This window comes from Mya arenaria, chromosome 8, assembly GCF_026914265.1.
Source record: "Mya arenaria isolate MELC-2E11 chromosome 8, ASM2691426v1".
NCBI lineage: Eukaryota > Metazoa > Mollusca > Bivalvia > Myida > Myidae > Mya > Mya arenaria.
Window position 1 is genome coordinate 54,693,598 of NC_069129.1, and position 26,204 is coordinate 54,719,801.

A 26,204-nucleotide genomic window follows, 5' to 3' on the forward strand; every position below is an offset into this window, starting at 1 on the left:
TGCCATGATAAAGAAATAGATAAACATACTGATATTAGTGTGCCAAATCAATGATGTTATATAAATCATTAAAATGGCAAAGAATGTTATATTGAAGGATAAATTAGCATGAACATGCTTGAATGGTCCAAAGAGATTCGATCAATACTGAAAAAGGAAATATGAGAACTAAGTCTATTTCAAGGGCTTCTGTACAATAAGGCTTCTAATTTTACATATCTAGTTTGCTTGTATGAAAGCTCTTTCAAAAAGGCGTAATTTTTTAAGCTTCGCCGATGACATAAAGTGTATTTGGTTTTGCAAGTTGTAAAGTGTATGAGTGGGTTGGTGATGCCTCTTACGTGCTGAAGTACTTACGTGTTCTAGTATTCTGCAGTGGTTTAAGGGTGTCATAAAGTCGTGCTTTAAAGCCGTTGACAGCGATTTTTGACTGTAGGAGAAGATTTTTTCTGGGTTTTAAAAGGAGAAGATCCTGTGGATGCATGCTTGAACTGATTACAGAGGTAGATATATTCATTATATTTTATTGCAAAAAATCAATCTAACTAAATAGGTTTTTGGAGTTTCATCCCCTGACCATGTTTGCATAGTCTTTATTAAAAGAGGTAGATATATAATACTTGAATGTGGAAAACTATAAACTATGCCTTATAAGACCAGCTAACTACCCGATACAATGTTGTTTGATACGCTAGACTCATTGGTGCAATAAAGTTCGTCTATGTGTGCCACAAATGTAAGGCATTATACAGCATGCTTCATTTGTATGAAAGCGATCCAATATCTCGCCTTAGTAACATGTAAACACTGATCTATCGCGGGTTGATCATTATTGGCGCGAGGCTGCTAAATAGAAAGTGATTATTGATTTGGACTAAGGTAATTTTATTTAACTTATTTCTATTTCTGCAGGGCTAGATACAAATTAAAAAAATGTTTTATAGTATTATGTCTTTCTTTTTCAAAAGAAGAACTAAACACTTGTGTCATCTTTTTCTGACTGTACTCAGCGATCTTTTCATTTTTGAGTAGTTTACTACGTTGCTATAGCAATACGATACATCTTAATTTATTTCACACCTTTATCACAATTTGTCAAAAATGTGCATGGTATTCCTTCATTGCTAGCTAAAGTAAGCAATACCATGAACAATTTTGACACACAATATTGTAATCGTGTCTTAAGCTACGCACAATGAATATAAAGGGAAAAAAACTGTTTGAACACTGCCTGTTAAAATGCATCGCACTAAACATTTATTTTGGCTTTTGTGCCCTTGTCAGGGATAAATGATTTATAATTATGCGACAGATTGTTTGTTTTGATCTACTTATTGGCTGTTTGTTTGCGCGGAATGCACTGTACAACTGCAGACTGTAAACAGATAATCGAAGAAGTAACAGACGCATGTGCTACATAAACATAAATACAAATACATAAGTTGGATGACGTTAACCAAAAACTGAACAACGTGCTCACAAAAAATGACAGCTCCTTCATACAAAACATTGGCTCGATTGTTCAACTGTGTTAAAGTTAACGACAGGATTAACGACATGGTTGTAAACTTTTAAAGGTGAACTATTTGATGATGTTCTCATATATTTAAACAAAACAAGTACAGTCTCAAATCTTGTTAGGAATACTGCAGATCATAAGTGTATCTGTGGAACTTACAGAGGAATATTAATTTGAAAGTTAACAACGATGACGTTAACAACATTGTTAGCTATAACAAGGTTCTGAACAATCGGCCCATTGTCATCGATATATTAGAAGAAAAAATGACACTTTGCTAAAATCAATGGAACACAGAGTTGGGATCTTAAAAGGTGAGCTTTATTAAACAATAGTCTTAAGAAGGAGCTTGTCAAACAAAAGATGGAAAATGATTAAATGAAAGAGCAGAAAATATTAAAACAGAAGAACAAAAAGAAAAGTAGGTCAATGATCTTAAACAATACAGCCGACGTAATAATAAACGCATAATGCGCTATCAAGGACTCAAGCGGCCAGACCTAACATGAAACAGCACAGCAAATATGGACGCACAAGCGGCCAGACCTAACATGAAATAGCACAGCAAATATGGACGCACAAGCGGCCAGACCTAACACGAAACAGCACAGCAAATATGGACGCACAAGCGGCCAGACCTAACATGAAACAGCACAGCAAATATGGACGCACAAGCGGCCAGACCTAACACGAAACAACACAGCAAATATGGACGCACAAGCGGCCAGACCTAACACGAAACAACACAGCAAATATGGACGCACAAGCGGCCAGACCTAACACGAAACAGCACGGCAAATATGGATGCACAAGCGGCCAGATCTAACACGACACAGCACAGCAAATATGGACGCACAAGCGGCCAGACCTAACACGAAACAGCACAGCAAATATGGACGCACAAGCGACCAGACCTAACACGAAACAGCACGGCAAATATGGACGCACATACATATATGGCAATGAGGGAAATCTATGGTGCGCATCGATTAGGGAAATACGAAGAAAAACCGCCCCATTATTGTCAAATTCGTGTGCAGAGATTAAAAAGCGTGGCTATGATGAGGGAAATTTAACTTCTCAAACTCACGCATAAATGAACATATCAACGAAGATTTTAACAACTTAAACACTCGCGTACTATTTCCCTTGCGCATTAAAGACAAGAGTTAAGTGAGAAATGCTGGTCCTTCGAAGGCCGCAGTTTAGTTTTTATTTAGGGAAGTTAAAATTGTTTGCATACATTTATAAGTTGCTTAATTGCAATCAAAACCGAGAGAGGAAATGTTATCTTATCTTTATTATTGCATTATAAAAGTGTATTATAAATCATAATTATACTTAAAAAAAAAAAAAACACAGTTTAATATCGTATTGTAAACGATCATCCATAACCTATAAAGTTCTACAAACTTTCTATTCAAGACGGGTGTTTCTTCATTCCCTTTTACACGGCTAAATAGGTCAGAACAATTTAGTGTCATTTATTTTCTCGCTGCCACCATGCGAGTAAAATAAAACAACTTTTTACAGACTTTAAAATGTCTTTGATAGTATTGATCATGAATTCATGTTTAAAACTCTAGAATACACATATTTTCTAAAATATCATTCGCTAATTTCAAGTATACGAGATAAACGTAAAACATACGTTTAAAACAACTTCAAACAGGAGTCCGAAAAGTAAATAGTTATACAATATAGTTTCAATTTATTACCTATAATTGAATGACAGTAAACTTGCAAATGATTACGTGTCTTCTTTAAAAAAATGTTTCAAGAATCGTCATTACTATGATCTTTGATACTGAAATTTGGTATTAAAAAACGAATGCATTTCATTATAGTTGGTATTATTAGAACACACATATATTTTACTTTGTATCTTTGCAAAAAAACAACAACAACACATTTTGATAAAATATGCGATAAGGGTCGTTTTCACAGGCCGACGGTCATATATGTAATTAGCTGTTCTATTTACAGAGCAGACTTCGATATTTTTTTATGTATATTTTTTCACACGGAACTTAGCTACCTTTCTCCTTTTTCTTCCTGTTTCTATAATTAACATTCATTCTAACCGACAGCTTTAAATATTGTTCACATTATCTGCACATATACATCTATATATCTGATATATCACTTGTTCAATACTGTATAATATATTTTGATATCAAAATTTATACAAAAGTTAATAATAAATAAATATAAAGATATTTGACATAGATCTCTAAAAAAAATACATTTTTATCTTTTAACAAACTTTCTGTCATAATAATGATTTATAATTATGCGGCCGACCTTGGCTTTTGTTTTGATCTACTTTTTCGCTATTTATTGGCGCGGAATGCACTTTACAACTGCAGATTATAAAAAGATAACTGACCAAGATCTCTTACAAAGAATTGATTTCAAAACTCCATAATTGCACGGCTATGTATTGAGCGGAATTGAAAAGAATTATTCATTGTGGCCTTGTACTGAAATAGAAGAGTTGAGGAATTGTAGGTAAAAATCCACTCCATTTGGCAAATAGGAAGACACATTGTAGGATCATTCTAATTGTTTGGAAGGTAGGGCGTTAACGATATTTTTCCTCATATAAGATTTTTCTCAATAAAACCAGACTGCGGATAAAATTTACATAATAGGAAAATCTGAAGAACTTCAAAAATCAGACTGAATAGTAGTATTTGTCCGTTATAAGTCATATCTGAACATAACTATTATTCACTTGCTGTAATCTATCTTAATATTTATTTATTTTTGTTTGCAATTCCCGCAGAGTTTAGAAAGTTATTTGTACTTTAAAAATGGTATGTCAATTTACTGTTTATTTCCTATTCTGGGTTTGTTAAACTTGCTGAATGGTATGATATGTATTCATCAATGTTTATTTACTGTCTATAATGTGGTATATGTTTTTATGTTCGTTCACCTCTTAAATTTTGGAGGAATAAAGGAAGTTATCGTTCTATATTAAGATCGTAATAATAAATGTACATATGCTCTATATGACCAAAACAAAGGATGAATAAACAGCTGACATATAATATTTTCGATTGAATAGCTTTTCATAGAAATCCCGAATAATCTGCATAAGAGTATGATTTGTATGCGCAAAAGACATGTCGGTGCTGAATTTATTTCTGAATTAAGATACCTCTTTTCATAAAAGCGTTTCAATATTTGTTGAAATTGCCGGTACATGAAAAGGAAGCAAACGACAAACCACAGACAGTGCCTTGTTTATGCGTTAGATTTACGCAGAGAGAGAGAGAGAGAGAGAGAGAGAGAGAGAGAGAGAAAGAGGGAGAATGAGGGGAGGGAGGAATGGAGAGGGAGAAGGAGTTAGATAGAGTGGGAGGGAGGGATGGAGAGGGGGAGGAAGGGGAGGGAGAGGGATGGAGGGAGATGGAGAGGGGGGAGGGAGGGAGGGAGGGAGAGAGAGAGAGAGAGAGAGAGAGAGAGAGAGAGAGAGGGGGGGGGGGGGGAGGGAGGTGAGGGAGAGTTTCATGTTTGTAAATATAACACTGTTAAACTCTTCATTCATTGAATGAAATTCATTCATTCCGTAGCAACATCAAAATTTATATTTCTTCCATATCATTGAAGGTTCCCAATCCCTGACCAACCATGTACGGCCGTTATCGGAGCTTCTTCAACCCCTCGTTCGACTACCCGAGTTACTCTTATAGCTACAATCCGAGATACAACTTCGACAGGAGCGGCGACAATGACTCCAGTTCCGATGGATACAGTTCGCCCTACTGGAACGAGTATTACTACGGACGGGCGCGGCGGACGCCATACTACTGGGAGCGGGACAGTATATTTGGCAGACGCGGTCGAAGACGGCGCCATTCATCGGAAGAAAAACCCGAGGAAGAGAGGCCCGGTAGGTTTTTTTTGCCACTCAAGTCATAGATGCATGTGTTATTAACTTATTACTGATGACAGTCGAAACCCACTGACTACGTGCTGAAAACTTAGAACAAAGAAACGGTCGAGCTAAGCAAAACGTAAGTTTTTGCATGAACATTTTTATAGTTTCGATTGTTAGGGTTTGGTATAGGGTTAGATTAGGTATACTTCGTTATGTGAAGTGAATAAACAGTTATATAAAAAACAACTTTGGAAATGTCAACAGATTTAATGTTGTTTTTTTTCCAATAATTGTTTACATGTAATTTATAGAACATTTTATGTTATGCTCTGAAAATTACAGGAATGATATCATGTACAGTCAAAATTCGATAGAAACGAAATACAAAAAGTATATAAATTAACCCAACATATTCGAAATATGTTCGACATAACCAAAACATCGTGATAACAGAGTTCGACATAGCGAGTTTCGACTGTATGTTGCACTGCATGTGAAGTTTATATGTTTTATGTGCAATGATAACTATTATTATTATTATTATTATATTATTATTATTATTATTATTATTATTATTATTATTATTATTATAATTATTATTATTATTATTATTATTATTATTATTATTATTATAATTATTATTATTATTATTATTATTATTATTATTATAATTATTATTATTATTATTGTTATTGTTATAAAATAAGTTCCCGTTATTCTGGATCAAGCCTCGTACGAATTTCGATGTAAATACGTGTTCTGATACATCGTCGTCATCCACGGTACTGAATTCCGTTATACTTCATAAATACACAGAGAAGAATAGCGATAGTTTAAGACATTGTCTTATACAAGTTTCTAAAGCTTTTACTCGAGGGAATGTAGTTTGTCATGTTATCAAACACTGGTAATTCAAAATGTTTTACCTCGATTGCGTTGTGTTATGGTGTTGTTGTTTTTTGTAACAAACATTTGATATGTTTTTGACGTAGAGACCCCACCCAAGCCCGTGAGAACGGAACCGCCAAAGGAGGAGCTGGCCAAGAAACTCAATGTACTGGACATTGATCTGCACATCCCGGATAACACGCTTAAGCACAAGTAGATACATATTCTACCTTTTATACATATTTTGTAACTGAGGTCACTAGCGGATTTGGGGGTTGGGGTGCCGGGTGCGCCCCCACCCCTTAAAATCGTCCAAGTTTACTTTTTAGTTATACTATAGTATAGGAGAAAAAGAATAATAAAATACTCTACAAATGCACCATTTTGGATTAGAAAATTGTTAAAAAAATGGGGAATACCCCAACCCCTCCTGCCAACGCTTTAAAAACAAATAAATTTTGGTTCAGAGAGATGGGCGCAAGTCAAAAGCTTACGCCCTTAAGTTACGCCTCCTCTTATGTCGAATGTTGGATCCGCCCTTGAAGGTTATACGTTGTCAAGCACTTTGGCCTCTATTTGATGTTTGTGATATATCGACGCAAAGCCTACCTCAACATTTATAAGCAACAATTAAGTACCTTTGTCCGTATTAACGAGGCTCTATCCCGAAGTTTACCGGAGATGGCCGAGTTGTTACGATTCCCTTTGTCCATCTCCAGGACTGATGACTACATGCGGACGAAGGAGCGGAAGGTGGACGGCAATGAACTTCCGGCGGAGCTCGTTATCAGGCGCGGGGATAGCTTCAAGGTTACGTTAAAACTTGACAGGCCATACAGCAACGAGAACAATGACGTTAAAATCAACTTCGCTTTGGGTGAGAATAGTTTTCTGCTTACATACAGACATTAAGATAGTGTGTAATATATCCATAAACCTAAACCGCATATTATTCTCAAAGCTGGGTTGGTCTCTGGATGCTTTTTTGCACATAAGCCACGAACGGTCCATATATCTTTAATTGCTCAAAATGCTCTATATAATAGTTTCGTGACAGGAAGTAAAATCTTGATTATTAAGAATGGGCGGAGTAAGCATCGTGAACTGACTTAACACCCGCGAAAGTTGAATTTCATATTGAATAAGCCTCGTTAACTTAATAGTCTGCAATTTCATTGGCTGAAAATGTAGGTTGGTTTCTAAATTGCCAAAGCGCCGCGGCGTGGATGGACCGTTCCGCATAGAACTCAACAACATTATCATGCTGATGTTCATTTATCTAAGGCAAGGATCCCGTGCCTACACGTGGAACGGAAGCGGAGTTTGAGGTGGATGAGACCGGAAATGGAACGTACAAGGCCGACGAGTGGGGCGCCAATAAGCTCGCGCAGAACGGAAACGAAATCTCCCTACAGGTATTTAATTTCGAACGTTTTTCATGAAACTTTGCATTTGATCGAGTTAATATCTTGTAAACTCATGATGCCGAATTATTATTATAATAAGAAATGATATATTAGGATTTTTACGTGGATTTTTTGGTTGATGTTTAGGTTTTTGTGATAAATGATCATGTTTCAATCATTTTTGTCTTGAACATATTTTTGTGTGTGTGTGTGTGTGGGGGGGGGGGGGGGCAAATGCGGTGGTTCCTATCAACGTAACTGCCTCCTGTGTTATGAAAGAAACGTTTATTCAATAATGCTGCCAACTTATAAATACAAACGAAATTTCCTGTCTGAAACAGTGCCAAATCAGTGAAATGGCGCGAATAGATGCTCATATACGTTACTTAAATTATACCCCAATGTTTAAACAATTAGATAGCGTTTATAAATAAGTGTTTACGACTGACTTCCTCTAATTTACTTCTCTTTTTATAGATATTCGTGCCTGCCAACTGTATTATCGGCGAATGGACGTTGACGGTAAAGAGCTACGCGTCCGGGAAGGACAAGGACGGTAACGACACCACTCTCGTCTTCCGGTACGAGCTGGACACGGATATAGCCATCCTCTTCAACCCTTGGTGCAAAGGTAAGTGTACCATTGGTACGTTCTTCAAGGAGTTCATGTAAAATACATATTTTTATATTGCTCTAGTCATAACATTTCACACAAATTAAATGTTTATTATTTGATAGTATAAATAAAAAGACACACAGTGGATTGATAGTCTGCATACGGTAATCTTGATCTCTGTTATGAAAATAAATGCTATGAGTAATAAAAGACGCTATCTTAAAAACATCAACATCAACCACAACAACAACAAAAACAGCAGCAGCAGCAGCAGCAGCAACAACAACAACAACAACAACAACAACAACAGCAGCAACAACACCTACAACAACAACAACAGCAACAACAACAACAAAACGAACGAATAAAAGTGTTCATTATTTCCCCCCTAGATGACGGCACGTACATGGAGAAGCGGAAACCGGTGAACCCGGATAACTCTAAAGAGACGTACGACTTGGAGGAGTACGTGCTCAACCCTTCCGGCTGCGTCTACCGGGGGAATGCTTTCACACGCGGGGCTAAGCCGTGGAACTTCGGACAGGTACGACTAAGCCCATTGGCCGTGGAATATCGGACAGGTACGACTGTGTCCGATGATTGTGGATCTTCCGACAGGTACGACTATGCAAATTGACGTGGACTTTCGGACAGGTAACACTATGCCTATTGACCATGGAACTTCGGACAGGTACGACTATGCCAATTAATCCTGGAACTTCGGACATGTACGACTATGCCCATTGACCGTGTAACTTTGGACAGGTACGACTATGCCCATTGACCGTGGAACTATGGACAGGTACGACTATGCCCATTGACCGTGGACATTCGGACAGGTACGACTATGCCCATTGACCGTGGACATTCGGACAGGTACGACTATGCCCATTGACCGTGGAACTTCAGACATGTACGACTTTGCCCATTGACCGTGGGACTTCGAACTGGTACGACTATGTCCATTGACCGTTGACATTGATACAGGTACGACTATGCCCATTGACCGTGAAACTTCGGACAGGTACTTGTATTCCCATTGGCCGTGGACATTCGGACAGGTACGACTTTCCCAATGATCATGGAACTTCGGACAGATACGACTATGCAAATTGAACGTGGACTTTTGGTCTTGTACGACTATGCCCATTGATAATGGAACCTCGGACATGTATGACTATGCCTGTTGACCGTGGACATTCGGACAGGTACGACTATGCCAACTGAACGTGGATGTTCGAACAGGTACGACAGTGTCCATTGATCGTGGAACTTCGGACAGGTACGACTATGTCCATTGACCGTGGACATTCGTACAGGTACGTGTATGCCCAATAATCCTTGAATTTCGGACAGGTACGACTATGCCCATTGACCGTGGACATTCGGACAGGTACGACTATGCAAATTGAACGTGGACTTTCGGACAGGTACGACTATGCCCATTGATCGTGGAACTTCGCACATGTGCGACTATGTCCATTGACCGACTGAGAAAAACAGACAAGCGTTTTTTTTCAAATATAAAGCATAGGTGATCTCGTAACTTCTACATTGCACTTGATATCGTGTGGTCGGAGTCAGTACTTCTGCATAGTCCTTGATACGCTGTGGTCGGCGTCATAACTTCCGCACTGGACTTGATACCGTGTTGTTGTTGTCGTCGTCGTCGTCGTCGAGGATTTAACGTTGACTATTGTCCTTAACACCTTCTGATCAGCGATGTTGGTGTTGTCGGCAGTTAGCGTGACCATTGTTCTTAAAACCGTCTTGTTGGCGTTGTTGTCGCCGTTTGGTGTAAAACGTTGACCATTGTCAATAATACCCTTGTTAAAGACGCCGGGTATTTAATGTTGGTCATTACAGACAAGGGTATACTTTATTTTAGTTTATATGTGTGTAGCAAGGCCTATTTCTCTTAGATGTTGAATCATTCCTCTTTGTTGAAGGAGGTTGACTTATCTATCGTGTGGTGCACGTGTTAACTATTGTAGACTCCTTTACTTTCAGTTTGAAGAGGGTATTTTGGACGTGTCCTTCTCGCTGGTGCGGAAGGGCTTTGGAGAGAAAAACATACGAGCGATGTCACAGCCACTCAAAGTGGCTCGCATGATCGCCAAGATGGTAGGTTGTTGAGTTTATTTTACCGTAAGATAAAGTTATAAATGGAAACGTGGTTGCACTAAAGTTACGTGAACTAAATACAACACCGTCGCGTCGTTGTGCCTGCAACCATAAGCTTCGATTAAATCCAAATGCACTTCACGTTTTTCCGGGTTAGGGGCGGGGCGGGGGGGGGGGGGAGGTACATATTGACTAACGATGACCTCAGCGTCAAAATTTCGCTCTGCTTTATGATAACCCTAAATTTTTCGTTTGATAAAATTCATTTTTTACTTTGGAAATAGTTTTCAAGAAAAGCAAAGTTAAATTTGAAATTCTCTTGCAAAAACTGAAGAGTTTAGCGCTCTTTGAAAAAAAAAGCCATTCCGCTCTCAAATCGTGTTTTGCAATTTTTTTTTTTTTTTTACATATTTGCACTCGAAATCACTTTTTCCTGTCTGTCTAAACAGAAGTTTTATGAATGAACTTGAAAAAAATACAAAACACACACACATTATTTTACAATAAATCATGCTGAAAGTATTTAAGTCCACTATGACCCCTATGCCCTGCAATAGTTATTTTGTCGAATACTCCAAAATCCACGTTTTTCATATTGAAAAGCTGGAAACGGTTTTAAATGTCATAAATCTAGTGTAGGTGACTAAAATGGTAACCCCGGATGTACGCTCAAAGGTTGGACAGTGCAGGACCATTAAGCATGCAAGATAACTCAGAATGATATTACTACACGAGCCGTACACTATCATTCGGAACTCCTCGGCCATTTTTATCAAAAACAACCTCGGATGTATGCCGGTACATCTGTTGAAGTAGTTCGTAAAATTTTGAATTAAATCATTAATTAAATGTAGTGTTTGAGAGTTGTATTTACTGATCTCAGTTTAAATTGATTACCATTGAAGTGTATTATTGCAAACATAATTAAGAATCCCAAGAGTTAAGTCATAAAGTTTAACTGCTAAATAAAATAACTACACAATCTACTTGCAGCGGACTTAAACGTACCACTTTTTGAGTGTGTAAACCGTCCAAATTTTCAATAAAAACGGCCGAGGAGCTTCAAATGGTAAACTATAAATGGGGAGAAAGCTCCACTTATGTACTAAACATAAAACAACTTTAGAAAAAATAGTGTGTCTCCTAAGAAATAATAAAAACTGGTTGGACGTATCTGTGTATTCGGTAGAATGACAATATTCAGTACGAGTGAAAATGTAAACAACACAAAGAAGATTTAGTACTTAGGTACAGCATGATCAGTCTGTTTTTGAGATCACAAACTATTCGGCTTCAAAACCTACAAAACCTGGCAAGGTAGCCAGTTGTCTAAAATGGTTTAACTATGCATACTTTGGTTCACGACCAATGTGCTAATTAAAAGAAATAATGCATGTATTAATTTAGTTCTGGCTTCCATAACTTTAATGTTGATATTTAATTTTTTGATGTTTACAACACATTAAACACGTCCAAAAAGGTAATATATAACGTGTTCGCTGAAGTTCTTTAGCTAGTATTAATTAGTAGGCACTTTCGATTTGGTGTAATTTGACCTTGACTATATATTGATAAGTGCATCGGGTTCGCCAACACCAGAAGTTACTGGATGCTCAGCATATATCTTGAATTGAATTGATACGCTGCATAGAACAGGGTACATTTAATTAATAGGTAATGAATAAAAATGGTCACACGTTTCTTGCATTGCTAATTCAGGTAAACTCAAGTGACGATGGCGGTGTTCTGACGGGTAACTGGTCGGGTGATTATACCGGCGGCACCAGGCCAACGGCGTGGGTGGGGAGTGTGAAGATTTTACAGGAGTACAGGAAGACTGGACGTCCTGTCAATTTTGGACAATGTTGGGTGTTCTCTTGCGTCACGACCACTGGTATGTAGCAAGAGATTAAATATGCTCTATCTAGAGAGTGGGTGAGTAGAAATGTTGAACCCGGGTCCCCAATCGTCAATTACCCGCAGGTACACACTCGTCAAGTACCCGCGAGTACACACTCGTCAATTACCCGCGTGTACACAGTCGTCAATTACCCGCGAGTACATTATCGTCAATTACCCGCGTGTACACACTCGTCAATTACCCGCGAGTTCACAATCATCAACTACCCTGAGGTACGCACTCGTCAATATCCGCGAGTACACACTCGTCAATTACCCGCGGGTACACACTCGTCAATTACCCGCGGGTACACACTCGTCAATTACCCTCAGGTACACACTCGTCACTTACCCGCGAGTACACACTCGTCAATTACCCGCGGGTACACACTCGTCATTTACCCTCAGGTACACACTCGTCAATACACGCGGGTACACAATCGCCAATTACCCTCAGGTTCACACTTGTCAATAAACGATCGTGTTTTTTTCTGCGTAAATGTATGTACGGGTGCCCGCGGAAAATTGACGTTTGGGAACCCGGGTACCAGCGGGTAATTGACGAGTGTGTACCCGCGGGTACCCGGGTTCCCAATCGTCAATTTTCCGCGAGCACCCGTACATACATTTACGCAGCAAAATAAACACGATCGTTAATAGTAACCAAGTTGTCTGAAACAAGTATGTTTGGACAATTTGTAATGTTTGTCATTATTGTTTATACCGTCTCTTTTCACATGACATTAGTCATAACAGGGAGATGGGGGGGGGGGTGTCATCTATGAAAAAGAACGTGGAGAAGACACACTTTATTCGTTCACTTCAACAAGCAGCAGGTGATAAGGAAAAACACATTAGATGGTATTGATGTTTTGGCCGGGTAGCGGTTACTACGCGGGTACTAAAATTGCCAAAGTCGCCAAAACCTCCCCGGTGCGCGGGTACCCGCCCATGCGCCAGAAGTATCGTATATGTGTATATAATTTTTTTTAAATATGTCGTCGTTATAACTCATGGTATTGTTTGGCCATAACAAATTCAGATGAAACTTGACACACCTGTTTCAGATGGAATTTAGAGTCGGAAAGCGCAAAATGTGTCAACCACAGTGCCATTATTTTGGCTAAAATATTGATTGCAAAAACATATGCAAACGATATCCTGGTTATTAACAAATATTATTGTACTTTACTTCGATGACTTACAATAGTACTCGTTTCAGTTGAAGCTTTATATGTCAATTATATATATCGCTCACAACATTGCAAAGTTGTAATGTTCATATATATAAATGTATATGATACACACAGAACTGTAAAGATTACCTGTGATCAAAATGTTCTGTTCTGTTCTGTTCTGTTACTTTGAATAATGCCGCTTTTTCAACTGAGAAAAAAACGTGCATTGACATTTTACTTTTTTTGTGTAAAGTACATGTAATATTTAGATCACATGAAACTAATTCTTAAAGATTAACGGATGGACGGAGTGAGCTTCTGGAACAAGCGCATTCTTAATCATTAGGATTATGACTTCAGGTCATCTTATTGACTTAAAATACAACCTCATTTGCTGATACATTTGTCAACGTAACATCTTGCGCAGGGAGTATGCATCGGATGAGTGACAGTAGGCGGATTTTTAAACACCGGCGAAAGTTGAATTTTTTTAAATGATTAAGTATATCGATTTATATATGACTTTCTGAAAATTCATTGGCTATAAAAGTAGATTGTATTCTAAATACCATAACTATTTTACCATGTTCAGTGTGCCGGGCGCTAGGCATCCCGTGCCGCTCCGTGACTAACTTCGCCTCCGCCCATGACACAGACGGGAGCTTGACTATTGATAAGCACTTTGATAGCGAAGCGGAACCATTAGAGCACCTCAACAGCGATTCCATTTGGTAAGCGGCCTTTTTCCTGGCTAAAACATGAAAAAAATTATGTTATCTCATGAAATATATCCCTCTTTTTTCGAACAGCTAACATGATAATGATAAAATGGTTTTACCGTGAGAGGATATGTTCTTTTTCTTAAAGGCCTATTTTAAGCCTTCTATAAGTGACCGCCCCCCCCCCCCCCCCCAAAAAAAACAACCCGTGTATTTGTACACAACCTCTGTTAATTGATCTTAATCTTATTGCCTAATTGTCTTATCAGATCTCCAATCTGAGTATCCGGCTGTGCAGTGTTGGCTGTTTTATTATAGAATTGGACCCTAAATGGCCCTGAGCCAATAAACGCATACACCTTTAAAGGCCTAGTTTAAGGAATGTTTGGCTTGATAATCCCCTGCTGTGCATCTCCTGCTAATTGCACTGGTGTCACAGTAGGGGCCAATTTCCTGTGTATTCATTTATAGGCTCAGGGCCATTTAGGGTCCATTTCTATATCGAAAAATGCAGTTGAGGCCTGTGGTGTTCGGTGCTGCGGTGTTGCGGTGCTACGGTGCTAACTTCACGCACATCATTTCTATAATAAAACTTCTAAAACTGCACAACAGGATACTCAGATCGGAGATCAGATAAGAGGGATCAAGGCAAGTAGATAAAGTTCAATAAACAGAGGTTGTGAACTATACACATTTTTTTTTGGGGGGGGGGGGGTGGGGGTGGCGGGTGGGGTCACTTATAGAAGGCTTAAACTAGGCCTTTAAGCGTTTTCTATCGTGAACACTACTGTAGAGCACAAACTTAATCAAGTTTGAAACAGGTGGTTTTAACAACGGCGCATAATAATAGGTTACATATAAGAAGACAATATGGCGGGAAACTGCTGCAGTTGACCATGCACGTGAAACTTTCACTTGTGTTTTAGGAACTTCCATGTGTGGAATGATGTGTGGTTGGCGCGGCCGGATCTGGAGCCAAGCCAGAAATACGACGGCTGGCAGGCGATCGACGCCACGCCGCAGGAGGCGAGTGAAGGTAAACTCATCGTAATTTGTTTAAATTTGCGATTAAATCCTTTCGTAACATCACCATTCATTAGAAATCAAAGGTATAGATCTACTTGACAATGTCAACGTCAATTTCCTTTAGCCATAAAAAACCCCACCTAGGATATAAGCATTCGATGTCTTCGATTTGACGTCATGACCTAAAAATACGTTTTCATTTTATGACCAAATAGGCGTTTATACGTGCGGTCCGGCGCCGCTGTCTGCGATTAAAGAGGGCTTGTGTGACACCAACTTCGACTCCGGCTTCGTGTTTGCAGAAGTGAATGGCGACGTGGTTCACTGGGAGAAGCTGCCCAACGGGCAGCACAAGTGTATAAAGATCGTAAAGCGAAGGTATAAGTGAAAGCTTGTTTAGAGTTGGGGACCAGACAGCCGGCTTAACCTTAAAATCTAATGGCTAAGGCAATATATATATATATATATATATATATATATATATATATATATATATATATATATATATATATTAGAGGGAAGGGTGCATTTGTGGCCGTGTTTAAAATGAAGCAAGTAACTAGGTCTCAACGAAAACCGGTTTATTAGAATGAGGATAACGCTTCGTAGATGGACGGGCGGGCGGGCATGCGCCAAACATTGATTTCCGCCCAATAACCTAAATAAGCATTGAAGGATATTGGATTTGGTATGTAGGTAGCTTTTGTGAAGAGCTATCTTGGGATTGCTTTTGAAGGTCAAGGTTACTGAAAATAGAATAATGGCTTCCGACCCCAATTTCTCGAAACTTCTTAAGCTTAACAGGCTTAAGTAGCTTATTTCAATTAGCCAAAATACATAATTAAATTGAATTTTGATTAATGAAAAATGGTTCAATGTAATTAACGTACAGAAAATTCCTATCTAAAGTATAAAAACTCTTAAAGAAGTAAATATTATGCAAATTATAGAAAAATAAAAATAGTGAGTTAAGCTTAATCCTGTTATAAGAGATTTAAGAAGTTTCGAGAAATTGGGGGCAGGATCATTTACTTTAGGTAGAATGGGTGGATAGTGATGAAACTAGTAGTGTAGGTAGTTGATATAGAACTGAATGATAGAAAATGCGAACTTTGTGATAAAAACAGTATTGGTGATGAATTTCATTATTTATTAGAATGTAGCTAGAATAAGATTTATTGACAGACAATTATACCGATATCCTTATGTTTGGAAATTTAAAGTAATTATGAATATCAATCCCACTGATGATATAAAATTCATAAAATAATGTAAATTCCTCAAGTGTATTGTTAACAAATTTAGAATAAGAATGTAACACTATGTTCTCCTCCACATATATTTATAAATGTTTGATATTAAAGTTTCAATAACATAAAAAATATTAATATTTAGAAAATCTGTATTATTATGTCCAATATATTTTGTAATGCCTCATTATGTTGTATTGTATATGTACTCATGCTCTTTTTGCCATGTACTTATGACATGAGTGATGTTAAATAAACTTGGAAACATGATATAAAGAGCCGGTGTGGGATTACTTTTGAGGGGTAGGGATCAAGGTCAAGTTTACTTAAAATAGAAAAGTTTCCGATAATAGCTGTAGTAAGGATTGATGAATAGTGATGGAATTTGGTGAGTATGTAGTTTATATGAAAAACAAGCTTGGGATTGCTTTTGAGGGATGGGGGTCAAGGTAAATGTCATGAAACTTAGGATGAACGTTTCAGTGAAAATAAACACATTTGAAAAAATGGTTTCGTGGCATTGCGGCCTTTCTAGTTTATTTATTAATATGGCATGAGTTGAATAAGTAACCCTCAAGTTGAAATTATCTTAGTGTGATATTTTGGTTATTTTGCAAAATATTTATGTGCACATTTATTAGTATATATAATTTAAACAGTATAAAATGCTTATTTTGAAATTTCAATATTTTTTTACAACTTTGGTATTTAAATTTTTAGTTTGGAATTATAAGTGTTTGTTTTTTTTTTTTGTTTTTTTTTTTTGGGGGGGGGGGGGGAGATTTATTAAATGATTGCGTTTGAAAATCCGGTACCAGTGGTTAAATAAGATATTATTTCAAGATAGGTGAAAATAAAACCAAATAAAGCAAACTAAGATATAACATTTTTTTTCATTTTTTTTATATTAACTCGATTATAAATGAAAGTGTTTAAGCAATATACCCTCTTTTATTTTGTTCGTGACGTCATCTTGTATTCTGATTTATAGCCATCTTTTAACGATGTGTTTCTATTTCTAATTTTGTTGACTTTGATATGTTAGTAACTAAATCATGTATGCTTAAGATGCTTTTGCTTAGTCATTTCGTGCTTTATCCATATTAAAACAAAACATTCTTACTGATCTGTTTCCTTGACGTCAAACTTACGTTCACGTTTCCTTTTGTTTGAAAAATCGCTGAATGACTGCGTTCAATGCGTTTACTCTGAAGTTTTCTGAAAAGGATGACAATGAAGCAGAACTCAGCGATATTAAACATGAACACTCCCGAGATGTCCTTATAGTACAATGGTGATTGTAAGGATAGTTAAGAATGCATTAAATTTCACCTCGTAAACACCAAAAATAAATATTTCACTTGTGGCTACGCCACTTCTGATATATAGCTTGTTCTTGCTCACTCGGTGAAATATATTACGATCATACATTGAAACAAACAATAATTCTCTGTTTATTATTGTCCGCGGGCTTTACGGATATACTAGAGTATGAGGGGACGGATCCAAGATTTGACGTTAGAGGGGGCGTAACTTAGATGGAGAAACCTTTTGACTTGCGCCCCTCCCTCAGAACCAAAATTTATTTGGTTTAAAGTGTTTACAAGGGGGATTGGGGTGGTACCCCAAGAAAATTTTCTAGTCCGAAATGGTTTATTTTGGGCTTAGTTCCTTACTCTTTTTCTCCTATATTAAAAAGTAAATTTTGGCGATTTTAGAGGTGGGGACACTAGCCGGGTGGATTCGCTAGTATAATTATATAAATATCGGATGCTAGCACATACTAGTAAGACATAACGTAATAACCAATGGTGACAATGAGTTTATTTCAAACTGAACGGCAATGTCACGTGAGGTAAAATACATTTAAATTTTTCCTTCTATATGTATCCTTCTATTCTTCTATTTAGCGTGGGGATGAAAATGAGTACGAAAATCCCGGATGGCAAACCGTATCAGATCAAGGTGAGCGAGGCAGACAAGTATAAACAGTTGTCCGAGGTGCGCCGCTTTGACGTCACACACATGTACAAGTTCAAAGAAGGTACGCACTTTCACACACGTTACTAGGCGTCACAACTGTCTAGTTACGCGTCAACTTTTAAAGGGACTAGACACCAGATGATACCATTGCAAGAAAAGAAAATGTCAAAAACTTGATATCTTTGTGAATAATGGTTTGAATCTTACTTACTGATGTATCACATCGCTTACGGCACATGTAACTTTCGCAGTTTTTGCATATTTTTTTCAAAGCGATATTTACTGGGTTTATCTACCACGTAAATCCCAGAAAATTTAAAAATACCTTTGTACAAGTATCTGTACTAATCACGGGACCTACACATGCTTAATATGTACACACTATAAACTGGGAAACCAGTATGCGCTATTTTAAACGGGTAAACTCAGCTGAGACAGCGATAAATATTATTTTCATCATGTAAATTAATTTTTATCGTCCTCATACTAGTTCGTATTAATAATTCTAGACTTGTTTTCAGGAAATATTGTATATGCCGATGTTGGGACCATCTTGTGTCTAGTCCCTTTAAAGGCAGATACGCGGAAATTCTTCTATATACCCAATAAACTACACATTAGTGACAAACTGCTTGTATTGTTCATATGATTATATAATTAGTTCTAACATTGAGAGAAAAGTGGGTATTTTTTTCAGCCCAAATAGACTGGAAATTTGTCAGAAACATGTTTCGATGATTTCAAGCTCAAATTCGAATATGGGTCATCTGGGTTCAAAAACTAGATCACAGAACCCAAATATAGAAAAACCAAGGTCACAGAGCCCAAATATGGAAAAACCGTGTTAACACTCTAGAGGTAACATTTTCAGCCCAAATATCCTTGAAATTTGTCAGAAATTTTGTTTTGTTGATTTCTAGCTCACGTTCGAATATGGGTCATATGGGGTCAAAAACTAGGTCACAGAGCCCACAGATAGTAAAACCTTGTTAACACTCTGGAGGTGACATTTTCAGCTCAAATATCCTGGAAATTTGTTAGAAAGGTTGGTTCGATAATTTCTAGTACAGGTACATATTTGGGTCATCTTGGGTAAAAAACTAGGTCACAGGGCCCAAATATGGAAAAACCTTGTTAACACTCTAAAAGTTACATTTTCAGTCTAAATATCATGGAAATTTATGAGAAAGGTTGTTTCGATGATTTCCAGCTGAAGTTCGAATATTGGTCATTTGGCATCAAAAACTAGGTCAGAGGGCTTTAGTAATGAAAAACCTCGTAGCTATTTAGAGACTACATTTTCAATCCAAATATTCTGAAAATTTGTCAGAAAGGTTGGTTTAAATTTATCCCTGTCAAACAGTTTAGACCGTTTTACAGGTGAACGACCTAGGGCCATCACAGCCCTCTTGTTTGTTTAATCATTTAGGTCAAATTAATTAAACATGATTATGCATTAAAATATATATCAACCTATATTGAACGCTTTTCAGCCACCAACTTTTCTGTTGCAGTCCAGCTAAATTAATAATAGGTATTTATATATTATACACAAACATTTTTTTGGACTTGTAGGTTCTGAGGAGGAGCGCCGCGCTGTGATGATGGCACACAAGACCGCCAGCAGACCTAAGTCGGGCGTCTACACCGAGGAACCGGAAAAACAGGTGTCGTTATCATGCATGCATACTTACATTTGTTAATTGTTAAAGTCATTTATATTATTATAACCATCGCTGTTGTAAGAAATGTCTGGAAGCGGATCTAAATATTTAAAGTTACAATCTTATTTAAAATCAATACATACGCATGTATTACAAACATAAATTTGGAGTGATAAACCTTTACCTGCTTTCTATATAATGTATTTATGGAAACTATTCATTACTGATAACAAGATTTTAACCATGTATTAAAAAGCTGAAAACGAACAGACGTTAAATGACTGGTGAGTACTAAAAGATTTACATTAATGAACTATCAACATTTAGAAGTAATACCGTGTTTTCTGCACTTTTTTTAATTAAACACGGTATCCTTCATAAGAACCATTGTTTTCAATACTTATTCATCCTTTTCAGTCAATAAAAACAATTGGATTGACTGTGGGGCATTTTATTTAGGAGAAGAAGTGAATCATTAAACGCAAGATGCCGTATAAGTTTTTCTCTTCCTCAGGAGTTGAAGTTTCAGCTGAAACACAGCAACGAGGTGATGATCGGCTCTGACCTCGACATTGAGTTCGTGGTCACGAACAACAAGGACAAGGACGCGATTATAAAGAAACCTGCCATCAAAGTGGCCAACAAGACCTACACGGGGCAAATAGGACGCGTATTTTACAGGACGAAATTAGATACTCAGGTTGTGGAATCAGGAAAATGTAAGACTAATAAAAGCTGCCTTAATTCACTGGTGTGCTACCGACAGCGTCAAAACATGATGTAGCTCTTAACGAAAGCACGACCTCGAGTCTCAAAAACAAATGATAACGTATCTCTACTCTAATTAGGACACGTACACCATTTCCAGTGTGTCTATACCACGTGATAAATTGCGTCATAAATGCTACGTCGGAAGGCAAAATTTTGCTTCGAATAAAGGCTTTAAACAAAGATAACTTCCCCATTTCTTTACCCTATTAAATGGAACATGGCACAATCTAGGCCGCGTACGGAGGACTGCCTTCGGGCTTTTACCAGGGTTTGTTTGAGATATAAGTTTTTTAAAACACTTTGACAAACCTTTTCACAATACGGCCGTCTGACGGAGCACTTTCAAAACATTATTTTGAAAACAGGTTTGTCGAAGTGTTTGATGAAACTAATCACCTTATCTAACTCCAGTAATACAACGAATGCGGGGCTTTTTCAGCGACATAGACTGCACTTTATATATATATGAATTTAAATATATAATTGAAGGAGTGTTCAACTTACCTTTTTGATAAGGCTTGCATTGCATTTTCTCGTTTGAGTGAGTAACATACCAGTATGTTTATTCATAAAAATTGCTGGGGTCACATGCGATATCTCTTCCAAACAAAACAAAAGAGCATGATGTGTATCTTGACATCACATCATGTGAAAACTGCAGAAATGACACTTGTCTGGCTGCTGTATCTGAGTGGTATATCCAAAGGAGGCGTGAATTTGAGCCTTACCAGATCCAAACATTCTTGGTAATCATAATGGTCCCCGAACAGCACTGGTACTTATGCACCAGTCAATTGTAACCACGCCCCCTCCCCAGGTCCGGGGGTATACCGGGGATAGCCGGGGAAAGGGGCCGTGTTTTTACCTTTCAGATGATCCGCAGGGCCGGGTGAATGCGGTGGTTTTCTCTTTAAATATAGCGGGGAATGGGCTTAACCTAGGGTCCCTGGGGTGCGGGGGGATTTTACCATCTGTTCGTTCCCGCAGGGCGGTGATTTTAGCCGGGGTTGGCTGGACCGAAAGTCAAAATCCCCGCTATTCCCCGGACCTGGGGAGGGGGCGTGGTTACAATTGACTGGTGCATTACAGAGGAAGCGGACTCGATCGTGATTCATATTTGTTTCGTTTGTTATGGCTGACTTCATAATCCAGCTCAATTAAATTAGTATAAACTGACCCAATACATTCTATGTTTACAGCCTACACGTGGAAAGACACATTGACGGTGGAAAACTACCTTCCCCATTTGATCGAGCAGGCGAACCTTTACATCGAGGGCACCGCCGTCATCGTGAACCTGACAGGCGGTAATGAACGTATCTTAAAGACACACGAATTCCGCTTCCGCCGACCGGACCTCGATGTTGAGGTAATTGCCTTAAAATCATCAAATGATCTTAAAAAATAATAATATAATATGACTGCCGTTGTTAAACATCAACGCCGAGTTTATTAATATTGTGCATTCCCTAAGATTGCCTCTAAGTGCATGTTGTATATTTTTACATGTTCTCTTCGTTCACGTATATGATGCTGATTTAACACGCTGCGTAGGTTTTCGACTAGTCATTTTTCATTCATGTCATCCCCCTGGGTTATTGTATCCACTAGTACACCTCACAGAGCTATCAAGTTCCCCTTCCATTCTAAACACCACAGCTATCAAGTTCCCATTCCATTCTAAACACTACAGCTATCAAGTTCCCCTTCCATTATAAACACTACAGCTATCAAGTGGCCCTTCCATTTCAAATACTACAACCTACAAACAAATTTCGCTTCCTCACCGCCTTCTGTACAAAGTGTATTAATTTTTGCTCATTTTATGCCTGCTGTACAAAGTATATTACATTTTGCTCATATTATGCCTGCTGTACAAAGTATATTACATTTTGCTCATATTATGCCTGCTGTACAAAGTATATTACATTTTGCTCATATTATGCCTGCTCTTTAATGTACAACGTATATCGTTCTATTGCACAAACTTTACAAACTGCATTAGAGTTTGGCTTTTATTTAGCCTGCTATACAAAGTACAATTATATTTCGCTCATATATATATTCCGCCTGCTCTGCAAAGAACAAACACATTTCGCTCCTATTCCGTCTGCTCCGCAAGGTACAAACAAATTTCGCTCCTATTCCGTCTGCTCTGCAAAGTACAAACACATTTCGCTCCTATTCCGTCTGCTCGGCAAAGTACAAACATATTTCGCTCCTATTCCGTCTACTCTGCAAAGTACAAACATATTTCACTCCTATTTCATCTGCTCTGCAAAGTACAAACACATTTCGCTCCTATTCCGTCTGCTCCGTAAAGTACAAACACGTTTTGCTTTATTCCGTCTGCTCTGCAAAGTTCATACAAATTTCGTGTCTATTCCGCCTGCTTTACAAAGAACAATTAACATTTGCTCCTATTCCGCGTGCTCTACAAAGTACAAATTAAGTGCGTTCCTATTCCGCCTGCTCTACAAAGAACAAATAAAATTTGCATTTATTCCGTCTGCTCTGCAAAGTACATACAAATTAGGTCCTATTACCCCTACACTACGAGTGCAATCGATTTTCGCTCCCATTGTTTACACTCTACATTGAAAGTGCAATCCATTTCTCTCCTATTCTGACTGCTCTGTAAAGTGCAATCCATTTCTCTCCTATTCCGACTGCTCTGCAAAGTGCAATCCATTTCTTTCCTATTCAATCAAACTAAATAATCAACAGAGTCCAAGCGAGTGTAAACTTGGCAAGCCTGTCGAGTTCAAAGTGTCCTTCACCAACCCGCTCCCAAAGCCGCTCGTGGAGTGCAAGATATCAATGGAGAGCGCCGCCTTCGATGACATCGAGGACGAAAGTGTCGAGTGAGTCTTTTGATTTTTTAGATGCTATATCAAATTATTTATAGGAATAAACAAATTTAGAATATGCGTCTGAAAATCTTTAAACGAACATAAACATCACTTCTTGTAATTAAAATTCTTAATCTCCAAATTCCAGTGATGTTCCAGCGAATGGTCTTTTTGAAAAGAAGTTCAAGCTGGTTCCAAACCGCATCAAGGAGCACTCGGTCGCGTTCAGCTTCGACTGTAAGACGCTGATGGACATTGCTGGGTCCGATTCCATCACAGTCCTGCCCTAAGCACCGTTTGATGAACCCTGGTTGCCGTCCATCACCCTAAGGGGCTCCCTAGCCATATACTCATTACAGTAGTGAATACTACTATAGTTGTTCAGACACTATTTTTTATAGAGTTTTACATTTTGAATGTATTATAGAAGTTAACATTGTGAATGTTTTTTGACGTTTACATTGTTATTATACGCCTTTCAAAACGTCTTTGTTTGATATCTGTGCAAGCTTATTTTTTTCTTATATTTTTTTCTACAAAGACATTTTACATGTATGACATTATGGTAGCCATGTTTTAGTCTACTCTTGTAGAATATTGTTGAGTGCGATTTTGAAACATGATCGAGATGTATATTTTGCTCAACTGCATATTTTATGTTTTTTACTATGTTCTTGAGACAATTCTTGAACTATAAATCACAGTGGTTGAATGATATGTGAGTGATGGAACTCTTGAGAAAAAAATAAACTCATATTTTATATAAGGTTACACAAAAAATCAGTATTAGAATACCCATTGACAAAACATGCCATTTGATTGAGTTCTAATCCCATAAAACTGTAATATATTAGGGAGATTTAATATGATGGAAGAGTACCTTGAATTGTATACTTTCGATATTGTTTATTTCATAATAATGCAGTCTAACAGTTTTAATGCTTTCTGTAAATAAATATATTCTATAACATTTGTTTTATGTTGTATGTGGAGAATGTGAAAATCCTTATCATTTCTTCGACAAAGATAAACATACCCGTATGTAAAAAAAAACATATTTTCTATATTTTGTTTAATTGAGAATGATAAAAAGTATGTACAATGGCGAATAGGTTCATCTCAACCCTATCGCAGATATTTCTGCGGAAACAGTTTCCGCAAAACACCCTAAGCTAAGGTTGGGATGAATCCATCTTACACTCTTAGCCATGGACGAACAAACCTTCGCCTCAAAAACACACGTTGAGAAAAAGTAGCAAGGATCTAAATCTAGGAGATGGACACGACGTTCAAGCACCATTTCATACTTTGTCCAGAAATGACACCAACACGTTATTTCTATGGACAGAAAATGTTTCTCGTGACTAGAAAAGAACTTCCTCATTCAATTTTCTTTTACATAATAGTATGTTTATATACTCAGATCTAAAAGCAATTTTTCAGACCATTTACTATCACCCATAGCAGTAATATTATTTACAGTCAAAGGCGGTATGCCCTCCATTATGGATGCTTAATAGACAGGCTTCAGTTTATCAACGTCGTGAGTGAACTCCATTGACATCATTTAAATTCTCATAGACGTGTTTTGATTAAAGTGACAATGCAATTATACGTTTTATATGACTGAGAATGTTAACCTCATCACACGGTCCAACTATTGACTGGTCCTTTTTTATTTTTACATCAATCGATACGAAATGTTCTTTTTCATGACGATTAAGATTTGAACAATATGTTAGAAAACTATCTATGGAGTAAAATGGCAAATTTAAGTATAATGGGATTTTATTTATAACAGACAGAACTTGAGACGACAATTAGAACTTCCAGACAACATGATATAGTTTATCAGTCTTTCTAACGACACCAATCCGAGCTATGTACAGGGAGGATAATCGACTGTGCCTTCTCATGACAAATTGTTAAATAACTACGACATTTTTCTTAAATTTACAAAAAACTAGATTTGTACTAAATATTGTGTTGCAAGTTGCAGGCTAAAATTCATACTCATGCCTTTTTTAGAAATGAGATATTAAGATTAAACTTACTTCATCATGTCTCTCCGCAATTTTGTTTGTTTGTTTGGTAAAGATGCAGTCGACTCTACTCCCTGGTGTAGACACCATTACATAATTTTATCTTAACTGCGAGACCGGGCATAGCTCTTCTACCCAGGCAATACAATATAGTTAACATGTCGTTCTTGCGAGGCCGATCAGAATTCTTCTCCCCATCCAATACAAAAAAGTTGACCCGTCTTCTTGCGAGACCGGGCATAACTCTTCTACCCAGGCAATACAATATAGTTAACATGTCGTTCTTGCGAGGCCGAGTAGAATTCTTCTCCCCATCCAATACAAAAAAGTTGACCCGTCTTCTTGCGAGACCGGGCATAACTCTTCTACCCAGGCAAT

The 26,204-nt window shown here is 37.6% G+C and overlaps 1 protein-coding gene across 3 annotated transcripts; it reads left to right on the forward strand.

Moving 5' to 3' along the window:
• Positions 1 to 224: 224 nt before the first annotated feature.
• Positions 225 to 24,752, forward strand: LOC128244930 (protein-glutamine gamma-glutamyltransferase K-like). 3 transcript variants are annotated; one of them, XM_052963084.1, is made up of 18 exons: positions 225 to 503; positions 5,138 to 5,420; positions 6,401 to 6,509; positions 7,016 to 7,173; positions 7,581 to 7,711; positions 8,180 to 8,333; positions 8,711 to 8,862; positions 10,329 to 10,442; positions 12,162 to 12,336; positions 14,112 to 14,250; positions 15,165 to 15,274; positions 15,480 to 15,642; positions 18,425 to 18,558; positions 20,073 to 20,164; positions 20,676 to 20,880; positions 22,132 to 22,301; positions 23,660 to 23,796; positions 23,933 to 24,752. In XM_052963084.1, the coding sequence occupies exons 2-18, from the start codon at positions 5,159 to 5,161 to the stop codon at positions 24,072 to 24,074; spliced, it is 2,547 nt and encodes an 848-aa protein (XP_052819044.1). In that variant the 5' UTR covers positions 225 to 503; positions 5,138 to 5,158; the 3' UTR covers positions 24,075 to 24,752. The 3 variants fall into 3 exon arrangements, with proteins under 3 accessions (XP_052819044.1, XP_052819045.1, XP_052819046.1); XM_052963085.1 differs by lacking the exon at positions 225 to 503 and adding an exon at positions 730 to 879; XM_052963086.1 differs by lacking the exon at positions 225 to 503 and adding an exon at positions 3,967 to 4,095.
• Positions 24,753 to 26,204: the final 1,452 nt, after the last annotated feature.

Bases quoted from the DNA above. Each gene is read 5' to 3' on its own strand.
- LOC128244930 (XM_052963084.1), top strand. From the start codon at position 5,159: ATGTACGGCCGTTATCGGAGCTTCTTCAACCCCTCGTTCGACTACCCG. The intron at 8,334-8,710 runs GTAAGTGTACCA...TTTCCCCCCTAG, and splicing joins CTTCAACCCTTGGTGCAAAG to ATGACGGCACGTACATGGAG. The intron at 20,165-20,675 runs GTGTCGTTATCA...TCTCTTCCTCAG, and splicing joins CCGAGGAACCGGAAAAACAG to GAGTTGAAGTTTCAGCTGAA.